General features: G+C 38.7%; 1 protein-coding gene across 1 annotated transcript in view; it reads left to right on the top strand.

Moving 5' to 3' along the window:
* Positions 1-25,998, top strand: part of LOC140378045 (complement C3-like) — a 165,377-nt gene that overhangs the window by 128,711 nt on the left and 10,668 nt on the right. The window contains exons 25-39 of the mRNA XM_072463676.1: positions 610-813; positions 1,720-1,795; positions 4,650-4,812; positions 4,957-5,070; positions 5,302-5,467; positions 5,566-5,729; positions 5,989-6,141; positions 6,227-6,286; positions 6,359-6,449; positions 6,526-6,577; positions 7,422-7,509; positions 7,596-7,685; positions 10,532-10,637; positions 11,844-11,936; positions 12,017-12,100. Of these exons, the coding sequence (XP_072319777.1) occupies positions 610-813; positions 1,720-1,795; positions 4,650-4,812; positions 4,957-5,070; positions 5,302-5,467; positions 5,566-5,729; positions 5,989-6,141; positions 6,227-6,286; positions 6,359-6,449; positions 6,526-6,577; positions 7,422-7,509; positions 7,596-7,685; positions 10,532-10,637; positions 11,844-11,936; positions 12,017-12,100 (1,704 nt within the window). The remainder of the gene's footprint in view (positions 1-609; positions 814-1,719; positions 1,796-4,649; positions 4,813-4,956; positions 5,071-5,301; positions 5,468-5,565; positions 5,730-5,988; positions 6,142-6,226; positions 6,287-6,358; positions 6,450-6,525; positions 6,578-7,421; positions 7,510-7,595; positions 7,686-10,531; positions 10,638-11,843; positions 11,937-12,016; positions 12,101-25,998) is intronic.

The following is a 25,998-nucleotide window of genomic DNA, read 5'->3' as shown; positions in this document are numbered from 1 at the left end:
CCAGTCCTGGTTTAGTCCTGGTCTAGTCCTGGTCTGGTTCTGGTCCGGTCCTGGTCCGGTCCTGGTCCGGTCCTGGTTTAGTCCTGGTCTAGTCCTGGTCTGGTCCTGGTCCGGTCCTGGTCTGGTCCTGGTCCAGTCCTTGTCTAGTCCTGGTCCGGTCCTGGTCCAGTCCTGGTCCGGTCCTGGTCCGGTCCTGGTCCGGTCCTGGTCCTGGTCCTGGTCCTGGTCCGGTCCTGGTCTGGTCCTGGTCCAATCCTTGTCTAGTCCTGGTCCGGTCCTGGTCCAGTCCTGGTCCGGTCCTGGTCCGGTCCTGGTCCGGTCCTGGTCCTGGTCCAGTCCTGGTCCGGTCCTGGTCCGGTCCTGGTCCGGTCCTGGTCCTGGTCCGGTCCTGGTCCGGTCCTGGTCCTGGTCCTGGTCCGGTCCTGGTCCTGGTCCTGGTCCGGTCCTGGTCCAGTCCTGGTCCGGTCCTGGTCCGGTCCTGGTCCGGTCCTGGTCCTGGTCCGGTCCTGGTCCGGTCCTGGTCCTGGTCCTGGTCCGGTCCTGGTCCTGGTCCTGGTCCGGTCCTGGTCCGGTCCTGGTCCGGTCCTGGTCTCACTGCCCTCTCTGCAGGGAACGTGTTGGCTGACAGTCTGGAGAACTCCCTGAAGCAGGACTCTCTGGCGGCTCTGATCCGGATGCCCGGAGGTTGTGTGGAGCAGAACCTGGCCTCCATGTCTCTGCCCACCATCGCCTTCCGGTACCTGGACAGCACCGACGACTGGGGCAAAGTGGGCGCGCACCTTAAGGACCAGGCGCTCGGATTCATACGCAAAGGTCAGACCAGCCGTGCCTCGGTGTTTCCTCAACGTTTCCTCATCATTTCCTCATTGTTTCCTCTTCGCTTCCTCACAGTTTCCTCATCGTTTCTTTTTTGCATCCTCATCGCTTCCTTATTTTTTCCTCATCGCTTCCTCATCGTTTCCTCATCGCTTCCTCATCGTTTCCTCACAGTTTCCTCACCGTTTCCTCATCATTATCTCAGCGTTTCCTCATCGCTTCCTTACTGTTTCCTCATCGCTTCCTCATCGTTTCCTCACAGTTTCCTCACCGTTTCCTCACCGTTTCCGCATTGTTTCCTCACCGTTTCCTCATCGCTTCCTCATCGTTTCCTGATGTAGGGGGGAGGGATGATGTAGAGGGGAGGGGTGATGTAGGCGGGGGGAGGGGTGATGTAGGGGGGAGGGGTGATGTAGGCGGGGGGGTAATGTAGGGGGGGTGATGTAGGGGGAGGGGTGATGTAGGCGGGGGGAGGGGTGATGTAGGGGGGAGGGGTGATGTAGGGGGGAGGGGTAATGTAGGGGGGGGTGATGTAGGGGGAGGGGTGATGTAGGCGGGGGGAGGGGTGATGTAGGGGGGGAGGGGTAGGGGGGAGGGGTGATGCATAACATTGCAGAGGTTCGATATAATGGGTTGCAGAGGTTTGAGGCCCAATTTCATGGTAAAATGGAGCGTGATGGTGACGACTGCAAAGTTTTGTTAATTCATTATTAAATCAAAATGTCAAAAAAGATTAAACAATGTTCAATGTTCATCAATAATACAATTTATTCTTAAATAATCTCTATCTAGAAGCCTCCGGTCGCTGTATTTCAACAACAGAAATAAACCTTTGCCTTGTCCACTACTAAAATGATTGTTAAGCTCCGCCTCACAATAATACTGTTTCCTGTATATTCTCAGGTTACACCAATCAGCTGGCCTACAGGAAGAGTGAGGGCTCCTACCCGCCCTACAGGAACCAAGGGGCCAGCACATGGTACTGACCACAGCCCGAGATGTCCAGAAAATACACTTTTATTTCTACATTTATTCACACAATTACCAATTTAACAAACACAGGATATAAAGATGCCAATATTACATCAAATAAACTCATCAACGAATAAAAAAAACAAAACACATTTATAAAAACACACAACATGGAATAAAATCATTTAAAACAAGAGCACTGGCACTTCCAAGTCACAAAATTACAACAACAAAAATCGTCATCACGACTCATTTAGAGGTCAAATTTAGCCAATTCAAGTCAATCTTTACAAAAAAGTAAATTCGATGTGTCTCTCATGGTCCTCACTTTGGGACGTCCCGATCCGCCGCTCTAAAGCGTCAGTTAAACTCCTGTGAGATTCCCACCTGTCTCCGCTCCGTCCTTGTGTCTCAGGATCACAGCGTTCCGTCCTCGTGTCTCAGGCTCTCAGCGTTCCGTCCTCGTGTCTCAGGCTCTCAGCGTTCCGTCCTTGTGTCTCAGGCTCTCAGCGTTCCGTCCTCGTGTCTCAGGATCACAGCGTTCCGTCCTCGTGTCTCAGGATCACAGCGTTCCGTCCTTGTGTCTCAGGCTCTCAGCGTTCCGTCCTCGTGTCTCAGGCTCTCAGCGTTCCGTCCTTGTGTCTCAGGATCACAGCGTTCCGTCCTTGTGTCTCAGGATCACAGCGTTCCGTCCTTGTGTCTCAGGATCACAGCGTTCCGTCCTTGTGTCTCAGGCTCTCAGCGTTCCGTCCTTGTGTCTCAGGCTCTCAGCGTTCCGTCCTTGTGTCTCAGGCTCTCAGCGTTCCGTCCTTGTGTCTCAGGCTCTCAGCGTTCCGTCCTTGTGTCTCAGGCTCTCAGCGTTCCGTCCTCGTGTCTCAGGATCACAGCGTTCCGTCCTCGTGTCTCAGGCTCTCAGCGTTCCGTCCTCGTGTCTCAGGATCACAGCGTTCCGTCCACGTGTCTCAGGATCACAGCGTTCCGTCCACGTGTCTCAGGATCACAGCGTTCCGTCCTTGTGTCTCAGGCTCTCAGCGTTCCGTCCTCGTGTCTCAGGATCACAGCGTTCCGTCCTCGTGTCTCAGGATCACAGCGTTCCGTCCTTGTGTCTCAGGCTCTCAGCGTTCCGTCCTCGTGTCTCAGGCTCTCAGCGTTCCGTCCTTGTGTCTCAGGATCACAGCGTTCCGTCCTTGTGTCTCAGGATCACAGCGTTCCGTCCTTGTGTCTCAGGCTCTCAGCGTTCCGTCCTTGTGTCTCAGGCTCTCAGCGTTCCGTCCTTGTGTCTCAGGCTCTCAGCGTTCCGTCCTTGTGTCTCAGGCTCTCAGCGTTCCGTCCTCGTGTCTCAGGCTCTCAGCGTTCCGTCCTCGTGTCTCAGGATCACAGCGTTCCGTCCTCGTGTCTCAGGCTCTCAGCGTTCCGTCCTCGTGTCTCAGGATCACAGCGTTCCGTCCACGTGTCTCAGGATCACAGCGTTCCGTCCACGTGTCTCAGGATCACAGCGTTCCGTCCTTGTGTCTCAGGCTCTCAGCGTTCCGTCCTTGTGTCTCAGGATCACAGCGTTCCGTCCTCGTGTCTCTGGATCACAGCGTTCCGTCCTTGTGTCCCAGGATCACAGCGTTCTATCCTCGTGTCTCGGGATCACAGCGTTCCGTCCTCGTGTCTCTGGATCACAGCATTCCGTCCTTGTGTCTCAGGCTCTCAGCGTTCTGTCCTTGTGTCTCAGGATCACAGCGTTCCGTCCTCGTGTCTCTGGATCACAGCGTTCCGTCCTTGTGTCCCAGGATCACAGCGTTCTATCCTCGTGTCTCGGGATCACAGCGTTCCGTCCTCGTGTCTCTGGATCACAGCGTTCCGTCCTTGTGTCTCAGGCTCTCAGCGTTCCGTCCTCGTGTCTCAGGATCACAGCGTTCTGTCCTCGTGTCTCAGGATCACAGCGTTCCGTCCTCGTGTCTCAGGCTCTCAGCGTTCCGTCCTCGTGTCTCAGGCTCTCAGCGTTCCGTCCTTGTGTCCCAGGATCACAGCGTTCTATCCTCGTGTCTCGGGATCACAGCATTCCGTCCTCGTGTCTCTGGATCACAGCGTTCCGTCCTTGTGTCTCAGGCTCTCAGCGTTCCGTCCTTGTGTCTCAGGAGGATCACAGCGTTCCGTCCTTGTGTCTCAGGATCACACGTGTCTCAGGATCACAGCGTTCCGTCCTTGTGTCTTAGGATCATAGCGTTCCGTCCTTGTGTCTCAGGATCACAGCGTTCCGTCCTTGTGTCTCAGGATCACAGCGTTTGGTCCTTGTGACTCAGGATCACAGCGTTCCGTCCTCTTGTCTCAGGATCACAGCGTTCCGTCCTTGTCAGGATCACAGCGTTCCGTCCTCTTGTCTCAGGATCACAGCGTTCCGTCCTTGTGTCTCAGGCTCTCAGCGTTCCGTCCTTGTGTCTCAGGATCACAGCGTTTGGTCCTTGTGACTCAGGATCACAGCGTTCCGTCCTCTTGTCTCAGGATCACAGCGTTCCGTCCTTGTCAGGATCACAGCGTTCCGTCCTCTTGTCTCAGGATCACAGCGTTCCGTCCTCTTGTCTCAGGATCACAGCGTTTGGTCCTTGTGTCTCAGGATCACAGCGTTCCGTCCTTGTGTCTCAGGATCACAGCGTTCCGTCCTTGTCTCAGGATCACAGCGTTCCGTCCTTGTGTCTCAGGATCACAGCGTTCCGTCCTTGTGTCTCAGGATCACAGCGTTCGGTCCTTGTGTCTCAGGATCACAGCGTTCCGTCCTTGTGTCTCAGGATCACAGCGTTCCGTCCTTGTGTCTCAGGATCACAGCGTTTGGTCCTTGTGTCTCAGGATCACAGCATTCCGTCCTTGTCTTTCAGGATCACAGCGTTCGTGGTGAAGGTCTTCTCCATGGCTCACTCCATCATTGGCGTGGACGAGCAGCAGGTCTGTGAGCCGCTGCTGTTTCTGCTCAAACACAGATACAAGTCAGAGCAAGGAATCTTCAGGGAGGAGACGCCGGTCTACAGCACCACCATGACGGTACCACATGCTCCTCTGACCCTGTCCTCTGACCCTGACCCTCTGACCCTGTCCTCTGACCCTCTCCTCTTTGTTTCCTGCTCAGTACTATATTCACTTCCCGTCTACGTCTCTTTGATGGTTCTTTTACGTTGGCTGCTTTAGGGCGGTCTCCGCGGTGACGACCCCCAGGTGACCCTCACAGCGTTCGTATTGATCGCATTGGCCGAAGCGAAGCAGGCCAGTATCCTCTGCAGCCAGAACGAAGTCAACGCTGAGGTGAAGAATTGAGATTGTTTAAATTTATTGTTCCTGTTTCTTAAATCTGCTGGAATTTAAGCATTTTGTAGTTTAAAACCACTCGATGCATCTGGTTGTCAGGGTTACAAACAGGACATGACACACGATAGGCAACGGTGAAAAATCACATCAAATATTGTTCATAGGAAATCAGCAAATGTCCCAGCATCCCTTGTCCTTAGCCCCTCCTTCTGAAACCTCTTTCCTCAGGAGGTGATCCGTAATACTGCGGCTTACCTGAAGAGGGAGCTGCAGATTCCCGGTCGCCGGCCCTACACCGTGGCCATCGCCTCGTACGCTCTGGCTCTGCTCAAGGACCATCTGGACCTCAGGCCCGAAGACCTGAAGCGGCAACTTCTCGCAGCATCCAGCGCCGGTAGAGTTACGCCCCAGGGATATTCTGACACTTTTTAACACTTGTATTTATCCCCGACGGAAACAAGCGTGTGTCTTTGTGGAACCTCTTGTGTCCAGGCAGCGGTCAGTGGCTGGACAACGAGAACCGCCTCTTCACGCTGGAGGCCACGGGCTACGCTCTGTTAGCGCTGCTGAAGATGGACGCCACGGCGGAGGCCGCTCCCGCGTACGAATGGTTAAACAGCCAGCGCCGACAGGGAGGCGGCTACGGGTCCACGCAGGTAACGCCCCCCCCCTGTCGCCCGGTAGCGTCGGATGCCCTTCCCCGTCTGTATCACCTCAGCTCGAATGTCTGTTTGGGTTCAATTCTTTTGGGTTCATGTTTTTTATGCTGGTTAAAAAACATCAAATTGTGACCGTTTCCCTGCGTTGGCGCCCAGTGCAAAGGCGCTGGATGAAGCTGCTGAACGCTCTGTAGATGTTGTGCTTGGCTGAACACATGACCCTCTCCCGTGTCTCCCGTGTCTCCCGTGTCTCCAGCCCACAGTGGTGGTTCTCCAGGCCCTCTCCGAGTACCTGCTCAAACGACCGCCTCCGCCAAACCTGCAGCTGAAGGTGGACGTCCAGATGGGAGCGCGGTCCATCCCCTACGGCTTCAACCCAGACACGTCCTACGCAGCTCGCACGGCCCGGGTGAGGAGCGGTGGAAGAGGTGTAGAGGAGGAGGCGCAGAAGAGGAGGCGCAGAGGAGCAGTGATTTGTGTGTTTGTTTTGGCAGCTCCCTGACAACGTGGATCTGGTGGTCTCGGCCGAGGGGACCGGACAGGGCGTCCTCGAGGTGAGAGCTCACTTCGTGGACTTTGTTGTTTCCGTGAGCGCAGGAGCCTCAGTTCCCCCCTTTGGCCTGTAGGTGGTGACGTACTACAACCAGCTCCACGAGGCGGTGGAGAAAACGCCATGTGACCACTTTGAGCTCCACGTCGCCATCGAGGAATCGGCCGGTGAATATGAACACTGTCGTCGCGGTTCGGTCGGGTTTTTGTCATTTTGAAGAACATTTCGTTTACCGTCCAACAGAAAAGTCTCCGCCGGATGTCGAGAAGTTTTACCTCATGACCATCAAAGTCCGGTGAGTCCGAGTGTGAACACTGACCATGACGTGACCGGGCCCAGGTCAGGTCTGTGGAGAGGCGAGTTCGGTCAGTCAAAGGGGTCGTACCTGGTGTGAAAAACAGAACTAGTTCATTTCAAACTCTTCGCAGCGTCACACGCACTTTCTGGCTAAAGCTAACAAACATAGGCATGCTAACGCCGTACTTCCTGCTTCTCTGAGAATGAAACGCTTTAGATTTAGATTTAAAAAGGAGAAAGTGCCGCTTCTTTTTGCCTGGGTTTACACAGACTGTTTCTTTGTTACATCTGGTCCACTATTCAGAACAGTGAAAATCAGGTGCAGCGCCTTTAAAGTCGCACTGTGGAACAAGACGGTGCAATCGCTCGTTTGCCCAGGAGGGGTCAACCATTGTGTGATGTTTTTGAATGTGTTGATTTTCCATCTGAAGGGTCTGGACTGAGGAGTTAGGAGTGAGGAGTACACTTCCCTGGCCTCTAGGGGGCGTTGTTGCCTTTATTAGCTGATGGCCCAGATTTGAATCATTCTCCTGTTTAACTGCCAAACCTCTGGCCCTTTGTTCTCTCTGATTGACCTTTGACTTGCTGGATCTCCATGACAGCTTGAGGATAGTGTTGTTGACAGAAGGGTGATTATACCAATGTCCAGATGACTTCACCTCTAGAACATTTGTAACCACACTGTTGAACATGCTCTCCATAGCAACAGCATCTCCATGGAGACCAGCAGGGGGCGGTGACACAGAACCAGTCATTTTAGTGACAGCCAATGACAAAAGGACACACATTTAAGCCAGTTTGTGTCTCGTTTGTATTGTGTGTTGTTCTTGTGACCGCCACAGGGCACTAGGACCCAGAGATGTGTTAATGGTGGTGCTGGACGTGAGTCTGCCCACAGGCTTCACTCCAGAGAACTCAGACCTCGACCAGGTAAAAAGATCATGCTGCGCCAATAATACATGTTTTATATATTTATTTACACGTCATTTTGTATTTCATTTTGTATTTTTTTCCAGCTTTCTAACTCTGTGGATAAATACATCGCAAACTTTAAGATCGTGGACAACCTGAGCGACCGAGGCTCCCTCATCCTGCACTTGTTCAAGGTGCAACACTACAGCGCTAGTGGTGACCAGATGTAGTTGTACTAGAAGCTATGGTAGTAATAGTTACTGAAGTATTTGTTGCAGTAGTAGTAGTGCTAGTAGTCTAATAGAAGCATAAAAGTATCTGATACCAAATGTTTACGAGCCTCCAAGGTAAAAGAGGCTTCATTACCTATATTTTACCTTTTGATTTTTGTAGATGATCTTTAAAAAACAGAGAGGTCTCACTCCTGAAGCGCGGCCAAGAGAAAATATCATAGCTTTAGTTTGATCTGAATTAACTTCCGGATGTTCCACGTAGACGTAGAAAGTAGACAGAAAAGTCTCGATGGCCCGTTTCAGTAAAGACCGTATCCTCTGCCTGGAAATAAGAGAATACAATAGGGCCTAAGACGCAGCCCTGAGGAACTCCTTTTCACATATTCAAAAAAAGAAGCCCCGAACAATTTGATTTGACGGAGAGTTGGTAGATCAGTTCAAGCCTAAAAACTTGAATCAAAAGCTGAGGGCCGACTGTGTCAAAAGCCTTGGATAAATCGATGCTTTAAGTAGTGCTTCAGCGTCTTTGGGTCACTGAAAAGCGCTATATAAATAAAAGTTATTATTATTATTATTATTATTATTATAGTAACAGTCGTAGGATCAGTAGGAGTATACGCGGTAGTGTTGCTCGTAGGATCAGTAGGAGTATACGCGGTAGTGTGTTGCTCGTAGGATCAGTAGGAGTATACGCGGTAGTGTTGCTCGTAGGATCAGTAGGAGTATATGCGGTAGTGTTGCTCGTAGGAGTATACGTGGTAGTGTTGTTCGTAGGATCAGTAGGAGTATACGCGGTAGTGTGGATCAGTAGGAGTTTACGCGGTAGTGTTGCTCGTAGGATCAGTAGGCGTTTACGCGGTAGTGTTGCTCGTAGGATCAGTAGGAGTATACGCGGTAGTGTTGCTCGTAGGATCAGTAGGAGTATACGCGGTAGTGTTGCTCGTAGAATCAGTAGGAGTATACGCGGTAGTGTTGCTCGTAGGATCAGTAGGATTATACGTGGTAGTGTTGCTCTTAGGAGTATACGTGGTAGTGTTGCTCGTAGGATCAGTAGGAGTATACGCGGTAGTGTGGATCAGTAGGAGTTTACGCGGTAGTGTTGCTCGTAGGATCAGTAGGAGTATACGCGGTAGTGTTGCTCGTAGGATCAGTAGGCGTTTACGCGGTAGTGTTGCTCGTAGGATCAGTAGGAGTATACGCGGTAGTGTTGCTCGTAGGATCAGTAGGAGTATACGCGGTAGTGTTGCTCGTAGGATCAGTAGGAGTTTACGCGGTAGTGTTGCTCGTAGGATCAGTAGGAGTATACACGGTAGTGTTGCTCGTAGGATCAGTAGGAGTATACGTGGTAGTGTTGCTCGTAGGATCAGTAGGAGTATACGCGGTAGTGTTGCTCGTAGGATCAGTAGGAGTATACGCGGTAGTGTTGCTCGTAGGATCAGTAGGAGTATACGCGGTAGTGTGGATCAGTAGGAATTTACGCGGTAGTGTTGCTCGTAGGATCAGTAGGAGTATACGCGGTAGTGTTGCTCGCAGGATCAGTAGGCGTTTACGCGGTAGTGTTGCTCGTAGGATCAGTAGGAGTATACGCGGTAGTGTGGATCAGTAGGAGTTTACGCGGTAGTGTTGCTCGTAGGATCAGTAGGCGTTTACGCGGTAGTGTTGCTCGTAGGATCAGTAGGAGTATACGCGGTAGTGTTGCTCGTAGGATCAGTAGGAGTATACGCGGTAGTGTTGCTCGTAGGATCAGTAGGATTATACGTGGTAGTGTTGCTCTTAGGAGTATACGTGGTAGTGTTGCTCGTAGGATCAGTAGGAGTATACGCGGTAGTGTGGATCAGTAGGAGTTTACGCGGTAGTGTTGCTCGTAGGATCAGTAGGAGTATACGCGGTAGTGTTGCTCGTAGGATCAGTAGGCGTTTACGCGGTAGTGTTGCTCGTAGGATCAGTAGGAGTATACGCGGTAGTGTTGCTCGTAGGATCAGTAGGAGTATACGCGGTAGTGTTGCTCGTAGGATCAGTAGGAGTTTACGCGGTAGTGTTGCTCGTAGGATCAGTAGGAGTATACACGGTAGTGTTGCTCGTAGGATCAGTAGGAGTATACGTGGTAGTGTTGCTCGTAGGATCAGTAGGAGTATACGCGGTAGTGTTGCTCGTAGGATCAGTAGGAGTATACGCGGTAGTGTTGCTCGTAGGATCAGTAGGAGTATACGCGGTAGTGTGGATCAGTAGGAATTTACGCGGTAGTGTTGCTCGTAGGATCAGTAGGAGTATACGCGGTAGTGTTGCTCGCAGGATCAGTAGGCGTTTACGCGGTAGTGTTGCTCGTAGGATCAGTAGGAGTATACGCGGTAGTGTTGCTCGTAGGATCAGTAGGAGTATACGCGGTAGTGTTGCTCGTAGGATCAGTAGGAGTTTACGCGGTAGTGTTGCTCGTAGGATCAGTAGGCGTTTACGCGGTAGTGTTGCTCGTAGGATCAGTAGGAGTATACGCGGTAGTGTTGCTCGTAGGATCAGTAGGAGTTTACGCGGTAGTGTTGCTCGTAGGATCAGTAGGAGTATACGCGGTAGTGTTGCTCGTAGGATCAGTAGGAGTTTACGCGGTAGTGTTGCTCGTAGGATCAGTAGGAGTATACGCGGTAGTGTTGCTCGTAGGATCAGTAGGAGTATACGCGGTAGTGTTGCTCGTAGGATCAGTAGGAGTATACGTGGTAGTGTTGCTCGTAGGATGAGTAGGAGTATACGCGGTAGTTATACGTGGTAGTGTTGCCCGTAGTAATAGTTGTTATAGTCCATGTTTTTTTCCTCAGGTTTCTCACAAAGAGCAGGAGATCCTGATTTTCAAACTGCGACAGAACTTTAAAGTGGGACACCTCCAACCCTCATCTGTCACTGTGTACGAGTACTACAACCCAGGTATAAGTACTACAACCCAGGTATAAGTACTGCAACCCAGGTATAAGTACTGCAACCCAGGTATAAGTACTGCATCCCAGGTATAAGTACTGCATCCCAGGTCAAAGTACTACAACTCAGGTAAAAGGAGGAGGGAGGATACTGGAGGAGGAGGGAGGATACTGGAGGAGGAGGGAGGATACTGAAGGAGGAGGGAAGATACTGGAGGAGGAGGTAGGATACTGGAGGAGGAGGGAGGAGACTGGAGGAGGAGGGAGGATACTGAAGGAGGAGGGAGGATACTGGAGGAGGAGGGAGGATACTGGAGGAGGAGGGAGGAGACTGGAGGAGGAGGCAGGATACTGGAGGAGAGGGGGGGTACTGAAGGAGGAGGGAAGAGACTGAAGGAGGAGACTGAAGGAGGATGGAGGATACTGAAGGAGGAGGGAGGATACTGGAGGAGCCAGGAGGATACTAAAGGAGGCGGGAGGAGACTGAAGGAGGAGGGAGAATACTGGAGGAGCCAGGAGGATACTAAAGGAGGCGAGAGGAGACTGAAGGAGGAGACTGATGGAGGAGACTGAAGGAGGAGGGAGGATACTGGAGGAGGAGGGAGGAGACTGGAGGAGGAGGGAGGATACTGGAGGAGGAGGCAGGATACTGGAAGAGACTGGAGGAGGAGGGAGGATACTGAAGGAGGCGGGAGGAGACTGAAGGAGGAGACTGAAAGAGGCGGGAGGAGACTGGAGGAGGAGGGAGGATACTGAAGGAGACGGGAGGAGACTGAAGGAGGAGTCTGGAGGAGGCGGGAGGATACTGGAGTAGGCGGGAGGATACTAAAGGAGGGGGAGGAGACTGAAAGGAGGAGGGAAGATACTGAAGGAGGAGGGAGGATACTGAAGGAGGAGGGAGGATACTGAAGGAGGAGGGAGGATACTGAAGGAGGAGGGAGGATACTGAAGGAGGAGGGAGGATACTGAAGGAGACGGGAGGAGACTGAAGGAGGAGTCTGGAGGAGGCGGGAGGATACTGGAGTAGGCGGGAGGATACTAAAGGAGGGGGAGGAGACTGAAAGGAGGAGGGAGGATACTGAAGGAGGAGGGAGGATACTGAAGGAGGAGGGAGGATACTGAAGGAGGAGGGAGGATACTGAAGGAGGAGGGAGGATACTGAAGGAGGCGGGAGGATATTGGAGGAGGAGGGAGGATAACCACTCTGTCTCCTCAGATCACCGCTGCAGTCGTTCGTTCACGCCCAGAGAGAGCACGGAGGAGGAGCTGTCTCAGATCTGCAGCGATCACGTCTGCAGATGCACTCAGGGTCAGGCCCCTTGTTGCTATGACGCTCATGTTTATAATGTCTCTGAGATCACGTGTCCTTGTCCACTTGTCCTTGTCCAGGAGACTGCTGTGTGCCCAAAAAGGACTCCGACAACATTCCTGACCACGCCCGAGAGACGTTTGCCTGCACCTCTCTGCACCACGGTACAACTCACTTCTGCTCACTCACTGTAACTATGATACTCAATGTAACTATAATACTCACTGTAACTATGATACTCACTGTAACTATAATACTCAATGTAACTATAATACTCACTGTAACTATAATACTCAATGTAACTATAATACTCACTGTAACTATGATACTCACTGTAACTATAATACTCAATGTAACTATAATACTCACTGTAACTATAATACTCAATGTAACTATAATACTCACTGTAACTATGATACTCACTGTAACTATAATACTCAATGTAACTATAATACTCACTGTAACTATAATACTCACTGTAACTATAATACTCACTATAATACTCACTGTAACTATAATACTCACTATAATACTCACTGTAACTATAATACTCACTGTAACTATAATAATCACTATAATACTCACTGTAACTATAATACTCACTATAATACTCACTGTAACTATAATACTCACTGTAACTATAATACTCACTATAATACTCACTAACTATAATACTCACTGTGACTATAATACTCACTGTAACTATAATACTCACTATAATACTCACTGTAACTATAATACTCAGTGTAACTATAATACTCACTATAATACTCACTGTAACTATAATACTCAATATAATACTCACTGTAACTATAATACTCACTGTAACTATAATACTCACTGTAACTATAATACTCACTATAATACTCACTAACTATAATACTCACTGTGACTATAATACTCACTGTAACTATAATACTCACTATAATACTCACTGTAACTATAATACTCACTGTAACTATAATATTCACTATAATACTCACTGTAACTATAATACTCACTATAATACTCACTGTAACTATAATACTCACTGTAACTATAATACTCACTATAATACTCACTGTAACTATAATACTCACTGTAACTATAATACTCACTATAATACTCACTGTAACTATAATACTCACTGTAACTATAATACTCACTATAATACTCACTGTAACTATAATACTCACTATAATACTCACTGTAACTATAATACTCACTGTAACTATAATACTCTCTATAATACTCACTGTAACTATAATACTCACTGTAACTATAATACTCACTGTAACTATAATACTCACTATAATACTCACTGTAACTATAATACTCACTAACTATAATACTCACTGTAACTATAATACTCACAGTAACTATAATACTCACTATTATACTCACTCTAACTATAATACTCACTGTAACTATAATACTCACTATAATACTCACTGTAACTATAATACTCACTAACTATAATACTCACTGTAACTATGATACTCACTGTAATTATAATACTCACTATAATACTCAATATAATACTCACTGTAACTATAATACTCACTATAATACTCACTGTAACTATAATACTCACTGTAATACTCACTGTAACTATAATACTCACTATAATACTCACTGTAACTATGATACTCACTGTAACTATAATACTCACTATAATACTCACTGTAACTATAATACTCACTATAATACTCACTGTAACTATGATACTCACTGTAACTATAATACTCACTATAATACTCACTGTAACTATAATACTCACTATAATACTCACTGTAACTATAATACTCAATGTAACTATAATACTCACTATAACTATAATACTCATTGTAACTATAATACTCACTGTAACTATAATACTCATTGTAACTATAATACTCACTATAATACTCACTATAATACTCACTGTAACTATAATACTCACTATAATACTCACTGTAACTATAATACTCACTATAATACTCACTGTAACTATAATACTCACTATAATACTCACGGTAACTATAATACTCACTATAATACTCACTGTAACTATAATACTCACTATAATACTCACTGTAACTATAATACTCACTATAATACTCACTGTAATACTCACTATACTACTCACTATAATACTCACTGTAACTATAATACTCACTATAATACTCACTGTAACTATAATACTCACTGTAATACTCACTATAATACTCACTATAATACTCACTATAATACTCACTATAATACTCACTGTAACTATAATACTCACTATAATACTCACTGTAACTATAATACTCACTATAATACTCACTGTAACTATAATACTCACTATAATACTCACTATAATACTCACTGTAACTATAATACTCACTATAATACTCACTGTAACTATAATACTCACTATAATACTCACTGTAATACTCACTATAATACTCACTATAATACTCACTGTAACTATAATACTCACTATAATACTCACTATAATACTCACTATAACTATAATACTCACTATAATACTCACTATAATACTCACTGTAATACTCACTATAATACTCACTATAATACTCACTGTAACTATAATACTCACTATAATACTCACTATAATACTCACTGTAACCATAATACTCACTATAATACTCACTGAAACTATAATACTCACTATAATACTCACGGTAACTATAATACTCACTATAATACTCACTGTAACTATAATACTCACTATAATACTCACTATAATACTCACTATAATACTCACTGTAACTATAATACTCACTATAATACTCACTGTAACTATAATACTCACTATAATACTCACTGTAATACTCACTATAATACTCACTATAATACTCACTGTAACTATAATACTCACTATAATACTCACTGTGACTATAATACTCACTGTAATACTCACTATAATACTCACTATAATACTCACTGTAACTATAATACTCACTATAATACTCACTGTAACTATAATACTCACTATAATACTCACTGTAATACTCACTATAATACTCACTATAATACTCACTGTAACTATAATACTCACTATAATACTCACTGTAATACTCACTATAATACTCACTATAATACTCACTGTAACTATAATACTCACTATAATACTCACTATAACTATAATACTCACTGTAATTATAATACTCACTATAATACTCAATATAATACTCACTGTAACTATAATACTCACTGTAATACTCACTGTAACTATAATACTCACTATAATACTCACTGTAACTATGATACTCACTATAATACTCACTGTAACTATAATACTCACTATAATACTCACTGTAACTATAATACTCACTATAATACTCACTGTAACTATAATACTCACTATAACTATAATACTCATTGTAACTTTAATACTCACTGTAACTATAATACTCACTATAATACTCACTGTAACTATAATACTCATTGTAACTATAATACTCACTATAATACTCACTATGATACTCACTGTAACTATAATACTCACTATAATACTCACTGTAACTATAATACTCACTATAATACTCACTATAATACTCACTGTAACTATAATACTCACTATAATACTCACGGTAACTATAATACTCACTATAATACTCACTGTAACTATAATACTCACTATAATACTCACTATAATACTCACTATAATACTCACTGTAACTATAATACTCACTATAATACTCACTGTAACTATAATACTCACTATAATACTCACTGTAATACTCACTATAATACTCACTATAATACTCACTGTAACTATAATACTCACTATAATACTCACTGTAACTATAATACTCACTGTAATACTCACTATAATACTCACTATAATACTCACTATAATACTCACTATAATACTAACTGTAACTATAATACTCACTATAATACTCACTGTGACTATAATACTCACTGTAATACTCACTATAATACTCACTATAATACTCACTGTAACTATAATACTCACTATAATACTCACTGTAACTATAATACTCACTATAATATTCACTGTAACTATAATACTCACTATAATACTCACTATAATACTCACTGTAACTATAATACTCACTATAATACTCACTGTAACCATAATACTCACTATAATACTCACTATAATACTCACTATAATACTCACTGAAACTATAATACTCACTATAATACTCACGGTAACTATAATACTCACTATAATACTCACTGTAACTATAATACTCACTATAATACTCACTATAATACTCACTATAATACTCACTGTAACTATAATACTCACTATAATACTCACTGTAACTATAATACTCACTATAATACTCACTGTAATACTCACTATAATACTCACTATAATACTCACTGTAACTATAATACTCACTATAATACTCACTGTGACTATAATACTCACTGTAATACTCACTATAATACTCACTATAATACTCACTGTAACTATAATACTCACTATAATACTCACTGTAACTATAATACTCACTATAATACTCACTGTAATACTCACTATAATACTCACTATAAAACTCACTGTAACTATAATACTCACTATAATACTCACTGTAATACTCACTATAATACTCACTATAATACTCACTGTAACTATAATACTCACTATAATACTCACTATAACTATAATACTCACTGTAATTATAATACTCACTATAATACTCAATATAATACTCACTGTAACTATAATACTCACTGTAATACTCACTGTAACTATAATACTCACTATAATACTCACTGTAACTATGATACTCACTATAATACTCACTGTAACTATAATACTCACTATAATACTCACTGTAACTATAATACTCACTATAATACTCACTGTAACTATAATACTCACTATAACTATAATACTCATTGTAACTTTAATACTCACTGTAACTATAATACTCACTATAATACTCACTGTAACTATAATACTCATTGTAACTATAATACTCACTATAATACTCACTATAATACTCACTGTAACTATAATACTCACTATAATACTCACTGTAACTATAATACTCACTATAATACTCACTATAATACTCACTGTAACTATAATACTCACTATAATACTCACGGTAACTATAATACTCACTATAATACTCACTATAATACTCACTATAATACTCACTATAATACTCACTGTAACTATAATACTCACTATAATACTCACTGTAACTATAATACTCACTATAATACTCACTGTAATACTCACTATAATACTCACTATAATACTCACTGTAACTATAATACTCACTATAATACTCACTGTAACTATAATACTCACTGTAATACTCACTATAATACTCACTATAATACTCACTATAATACTCACTATAATACTAACTGTAACTATAATACTCACTATAATACTCACTGTGACTATAATACTCACTGTAATACTCACTATAATACTCACTATAATACTCACTGTAACTATAATACTCACTATAATACTCACTGTAACTATAATACTCACTATAATACTCACTGTAACTATAATACTCACTATAATACTCACTATAATACTCACTGTAACTATAATACTCACTATAATACTCACTGTAACTATAATACTCACTATAATACTCACTGTAATACTCACTATAATACTCACTGTAACTATAATACTCACTATAATACTCACTATAATACTCACTATAACTATAATACTCACTATAATACTCACTATAATACTCACTGTAACTATAATACTCACTATAATACTCACTGTGACTATAATATTCACTGTAATACTCACTATAATACTCACTATAATACTCACTGTAACTATAATACTCACTATAATACTCACTGTAACTATAATACTCACTATAATACTCACTGTAACTATAATACTCACTATAATACTCACTATAATACTCACTGTAACTATAATACTCACTATAATACTCACTGTAACTATAATACTCACTATAATACTCACTGTAATACTCACTATAATACTCACTATAATACTCACTGTAACTATAATACTCACTATAATACTCACTAAAATACTCACTATAACTATAATACTCACTATAATACTCACTATAATACTCACTGTAATACTCACTATAATACTCACTATAATACTCACTGTAACTATAATACTCACTATAATACTCACTATAATACTCACTATAATACTCACTATAACCATAATACTCACTATAATACTCACTATAATACTCACTATAATACTCACTGAAACTATAATACTCACTATAATACTCACGGTAACTATAATACTCACTATAATACTCACTGTAACTATAATACTCACTATAATACTCACTATAATACTCACTATAATACTCACTGTACCTATAATACTCAATATAATACTCACTGTAACTATAATACTCACTATAATACTCACTGTAATACTCACTATAATACTCACTATAATACTCACTGTAACTATAATACTCACTATAATACTCACTGTGACTATAATACTCACTGTAATACTCACTATAATACTCACTATAATACTCACTGTAACTATAATACTCACTATAATACTCACTGTAACTATAATACTCACTATAATACTCACTGTAACTATAATACTCACTGTAATACTCACTATAATACTCACTATAATACTCACTGTAACTATAATACTCACTATAATACTCACTATAACTATAATACTCACTATAATACTCACTATAATACTCACTGTAATACTCACTATAATACTCACTATAATACTCACTGTAACTATAATACTCACTATAATACTCACTGTAACTATAATACTCACTATAATACTCACTATAATACTCACTATAACCATAATACTCACTATAATACTCACTATAATACTCACTATAATACTCACTGTAACTATAATACTCACTATAATACTCACTATAATACTCACTATAATACTCACTGTAACTATAATACTCACTATAATACTCACTGTAACTATAATACTCACTATAATACTCACTGTAATACTCGCTATAATACTCACTATAATACTCACTGTAACTATAATACTCACTATAATACTCACTGTAACTATAATACTCACTGTAATACTCACTATAATACTCACTATAATACTCACTATAATACTAACTGTAACTATAATACTCACTATAATACTCACTGTGACTATAATACTCACTGTAATACTCACTATAATACTCACTATAATACTCACTGTAACTATAATACTCACTATAATACTCACTGTAACTATAATACTCACTATAATACTCACTGTAACTATAATACTCACTATAATACTCACTATAATACTCACTGTAACTATAATACTCACTATAATACTCACTGTAACTATAATACTCACTATAATACTCACTGTAATACTCACTATAATACTCACTGTAACTATAATACTCACTATAATACTCACTATAATACTCACTATAACTATAATACTCACTATAATACTCACTATAATACTCACTGTAACTATAATACTCACTATAATACTCACTGTGACTATAATATTCACTGTAATACTCACTATAATACTCACTATAATACTCACTGTAACTATAATACTCACTATAATACTCACTGTAACTATAATACTCACTATAATACTCACTGTAACTATAATACTCACTATAATACTCACTATAATACTCACTGTAACTATAATACTCACTATAATACTCACTGTAACTATAATACTCACTATAATACTCACTGTAATACTCACTATAATACTCACTATAATACTCACTGTAACTATAATACTCACTATAATACTCACTATAATACTCACTATAACTATAATACTCACTATAATACTCACTATAATACTCACTGTAATACTCACTATAATACTCACTATAATACTCGCTGTAACTATAATACTCACTATAATACTCACTATAATACTCACTATAATACTCACTATAACCATAATACTCACTATAATACTCACTATAATACTCACTATAATACTCACTGAAACTATAATACTCACTATAATACTCACGGTAACTATAATACTCACTATAATACTCACTGTAACTATAATACTCACTATAATACTCACTATAATACTCACTATAATACTCACTGTAACTATAATACTCACTATAATACTCACTGTAACTATAATACTCACTATAATACTCACTGTAATACTCACTATAATACTCACTATAATACTCACTATAACCATAATACTCACTATAATACTCACTATAATACTCACTATAATACTCACTGAAACTATAATACTCACTATAATACTCACGGTAACTATAATACTCACTATAATACTCACTGTAACTATAATACTCACTATAATACTCACTATAATACTCACTATAATACTCACTGTACCTATAATACTCAATATAATACTCACTGTAACTATAATACTCACTATAATACTCACTGTAATACTCACTATAATACTCACTATAATACTCACTGTAACTATAATACTCACTATAATACTCACTGTGACTATAATACTCACTGTAATACTCACTATAATACTCACTATAATACTCACTGTAACTATAATACTCACTATAATACTCACTGTAACTATAATACTCACTATAATACTCACTGTAACTATAATACTCACTGTAATACTCACTATAATACTCACTATAATACTCACTGTAACTATAATACTCACTATAATACTCACTATAACTATAATACTCACTATAATACTCACTATAATACTCACTGTAATACTCACTATAATACTCACTATAATACTCACTGTAACTATAATACTCACTATAATACTCACTGTAACTATAATACTCACTATAATACTCACTATAATACTCACTATAACCATAATACTCACTATAATACTCACTATAATACTCACTATAATACTCACTGTAACTATAATACTCACTATAATACTCACTATAATACTCACTATAATACTCACTGTAACTATAATACTCACTATAATACTCACTGTAACTATAATACTCACTATAATACTCACTGTAATACTCGCTATAATACTCACTATAATACTCACTGTAACTATAATACTCACTATAATACTCACTGTAACTATAATACTCACTGTAATACTCACTATAATACTCACTATAATATTCACTATAATACTCACTATAATACTAACTGTAACTATAATACTCACTATAATACTCACTGTGACTATAATACTCACTGTAATACTCACTATAATACTCACTATAATACTCACTGTAACTATAATACTCACTATAATACTCACTGTAACTATAATACTCACTATAATACTCACTGTAACTATAATACTCACTATAATACTCACTATAATACTCACTGTAACTATAATACTCACTATAATACTCACTGTAACTATAATACTCACTATAATACTCACTGTAATACTCACTATAATACTCACTGTAACTATAATACTCACTATAATACTCACTATAATACTCACTATAACTATAATACTCACTATAATACTCACTATAATACTCACTGTAACTATAATACTCACTATAATACTCACTGTGACTATAATATTCACTGTAATACTCACTATAATACTCACTATAATACTCACTGTAACTATAATACTCACTATAATACTCACTGTAACTATAATACTCACTATAATACTCACTGTAACTATAATACTCACTATAATACTCACTATAATACTCACTGTAACTATAATACTCACTATAATACTCACTGTAACTATAATACTCACTATAATACTCACTGTAATACTCACTATAATACTCACTATAATACTCACTGTAACTATAATACTCACTATAATACTCACTATAATACTCACTATAACTATAATACTCACTATAATACTCACTATAATACTCACTGTAATACTCACTATAATACTCACTATAATACTCGCTGTAACTATAATACTCACTATAATACTCACTATAATACTCACTATAATACTCACTATAACCATAATACTCACTATAATACTCACTATAATACTCACTATAATACTCACTGAAACTATAATACTCACTATAATACTCACGGTAACTATAATACTCACTATAATACTCACTGTAACTATAATACTCACTATAATACTCACTATAATACTCACTATAATACTCACTGTAACTATAATACTCACTATAATACTCACTGTAACTATAATACTCACTATAATACTCACTGTAATACTCACTATAATACTCACTATAATACTCACTGTAACTATAATACTCACTATAATACTCACTGTGACTATAATACTCACTGTAATACTCACTATAATACTCACTATAATACTCACTGTAACTATAATACTCACTATAATACTCACTGTAACTATAATACTCACTATAATACTCACTGTAACTATAATACTCACTGTAATACTCACTATAATACTCACTATAATACTCACTGTAACTATAATACTCACTATAATACTCACTATAACTATAATACTCACTATAATACTCACTATAATACTCACTGTAATACTCACTATAATACTCACTATAATACTCACTGTAACTATAATACTCACTATAATACTCACTGTAACTATAATACTCACTATAATACTCACTATAATACTCACTATAACCATAATACTCACTATAATACTCACTATAATACTCACTATAATACTCACTGAAACTATAATACTCACTATAATACTCACTGTAAATATAATACTCACTATAACCATAATACTCACTATAATACTCACTATAATACTCACTATAATACTCACTGAAACTATAATACTCACTATAATACTCACTATAACCATAATACTCACTATAATACTCACTATAATACTCACTATAATACTCACTGAAACTATAATACTCACTATAATACTCACTGTAACTATAATATTCACTATAATACTCACTGTAACTATAATACTCACTATAATACTCACTGTAACTATAATACTCACTGTAACTATAATACTCACTATAATACTCACTGTAACTATAATACTCAATATAATACTCACTATAATACTCACGGTAACTATAATACTCACTATTATACTCACTGTAACTATAATACTCACTATAATACTCACTGTAACTATAATACTCACTATAATACTCACTGTAACTATAATACTCACTATAATACTCACTGTAACTATAATACTCACTATAATACTCACTATAATACTCACTATAATACTCACTGTAATACTCACTATAATACTCACTATAATACTCACTGTAACTATGAGACTCACTATAATACTCACTATAATACTCACTGTAACTATAATACTCACTATAATACTCACTATAATACTCACTATAATACTCACTATAACTATAATTCTCACTGTAATACTCACTATAATACTCACTATAATACTCACTATAATACTCACTGTAACTATAATACTCACTATAATACTCACTATAATACTCACTGTAACTATAATACTCACTATAATACTCACTATAATACTCACTATAACTATAATACTCACTATAATACTCACTATAATACTCACTATAATACTCACTATAATACTCACTGTAACTATAATACTCACTGTAACTATAATATTCACTATAATACTCACTGTAACTATAATACTCACTATAATACTCACTATAATACTCACTGAAACTATAATACTCACTATAATACTCACGGTAACTATAATACTCACTATAATACTCACTGTAACTATAATACTCACTATAATACTCACTATAATACTCACTATAATACTCACTGTAACTATAATACTCACTATAATACTCACTGTAACTATAATACTCACTATAATACTCACTGTAATACTCACTATAATACTCACTATAATACTCACTGTGACTATAATACTCACTGTAATACTCACTATAATACTCACTATAATACTCACTGTAACTATAATACTCACTATAATACTCACTGTAACTATAATACTCACTATAATACTCACTGTAATACTCACTATAATACTCACTATAATACTCACTGTAACTATAATACTCACTATAATACTCACTGTAACTATAATACTCACTATAATACTCACTGTAATACTCACTATAATACTCACTATAATACTCACTGTAACTATAATACTCACTATAATACTCACTATAACTATAATACTCACTGTAATTATAATACTCACTATAATACTCAATATAATACTCACTGTAACTATAATACTCACTATAATACTCACTGTAACTATAATACTCACTGTAATACTCACTGTAACTATAATACTCACTATAATACTCACTGTAACTATGATACTCACTATAATACTCACTGTAACTATAATACTCACTATAATACTCACTGTAACTATAATACTCACTATAATACTCACTGTAACTATAATACTCACTATAACTATAATACTCATTGTAACTATAATACTCACTGTAACTATAATACTCACTATAATACTCACTGTAACTATAATACTCACTATAACTATAATACTCATTGTAACTATAATACTCACTGTAACTATAATACTCACTATAATACTCACTGTAATACTCACTATAATACTCACTATAATACTCACTGTAACTATAATACTCACTATAATACTCACTGTAACTATAATACTCACTATAATACTCACTATAATACTCACTGTAACTATAATACTCACTATAATACTCACGGTAACTATAATACTCACTATAATACTCACTGTAACTATAATACTCACTATAATATTCACTATAATACTCACTATAATACTCACTGTAACTATAATACTCACTATAATACTCACTGTAACTATAATACTCACTATAATACTCACTGTAATACTCACTATAATACTCACTATAATACTCACTGTAACTATAATACTCACTATAATACTCACTGTAACTATAATACTCACTGTAATACTCACTATAATACTCACTATAATACTCACTATAATACTCACTATAATACTCACTGTAACTATAATACTCACTATAATACTCACTGTGACTATAATACTCACTGTAATACTCACTATAATACTCACTATAATACTCACTGTAACTATAATACTCACTATAATACTCACTGTAACTATAATACTCACTATAATACTCACTGTAACTATAATACTCACTATAATACTCACTATAATACTCACTGTAACTATAATACTCACTATAATACTCACTGTAACTATAATACTCACTATAATACTCACTGTAATACTCACTATAATACTCACTATAATACTCACTGTAACTATAATACTCACTATAATACTCACTATAATACTCACTATAACTATAATACTCACTATAATACTCACTATAATACTCACTGTAATACTCACTATAATACTCACTATAATACTCACTGTAACTATAATACTCACTATAATACTCACTATAATACTCACTATAACCATAATACTCACTATAATACTCACTATAATACTCACTATAATACTCACTGAAACTATAATACTCACTATAATACTCACGGTAACTATAATACTCACTATAATACTCACTGTAACTATAATACTCACTATAACTATAATACTCATTGTAACTTTAATACTCACTGTAACTATAATACTCACTATAATACTCACTGTAACTATAATACTCATTGTAACTATAATACTCACTATAATACTCACTATAATACTCACTGTAACTATAATACTCACTATAATACTCACTGTAACTATAATACTCACTATAATACTCACTATAATACTCACTGTAACTATAATACTCACTATAATACTCACGGTAACTATAATACTCACTATAATACTCACTGTAACTATAATACTCACTATAATACTCACTATAATACTCACTATAATACTCACTGTAACTATAATACTCACTATAATACTCACTGTAACTATAATACTCACTATAATACTCACTGTAATACTCACTATAATACTCACTATAATACTCACTGTAACTATAATACTCACTATAATACTCACTGTAACTATAATACTCACTGTAATACTCACTATAATACTCACTATAATACTCACTATAATACTCACTATAATACTAACTGTAACTATAATACTCACTATAATACTCACTGTGACTATAATACTCACTGTAATACT

This window comes from Eucyclogobius newberryi, unplaced genomic scaffold (assembly GCF_026437365.1).
Source record: "Eucyclogobius newberryi isolate DKJ021-1_F unplaced genomic scaffold, fEucNew1.0.hap1 SCAF_4, whole genome shotgun sequence".
Classification (NCBI taxonomy): Eukaryota; Metazoa; Chordata; class Actinopteri; order Gobiiformes; family Gobiidae; genus Eucyclogobius; species Eucyclogobius newberryi.
Note: the sequence above shows the minus strand (reverse complement) of the source record. Positions and strands in the feature narration are given on the sequence as shown.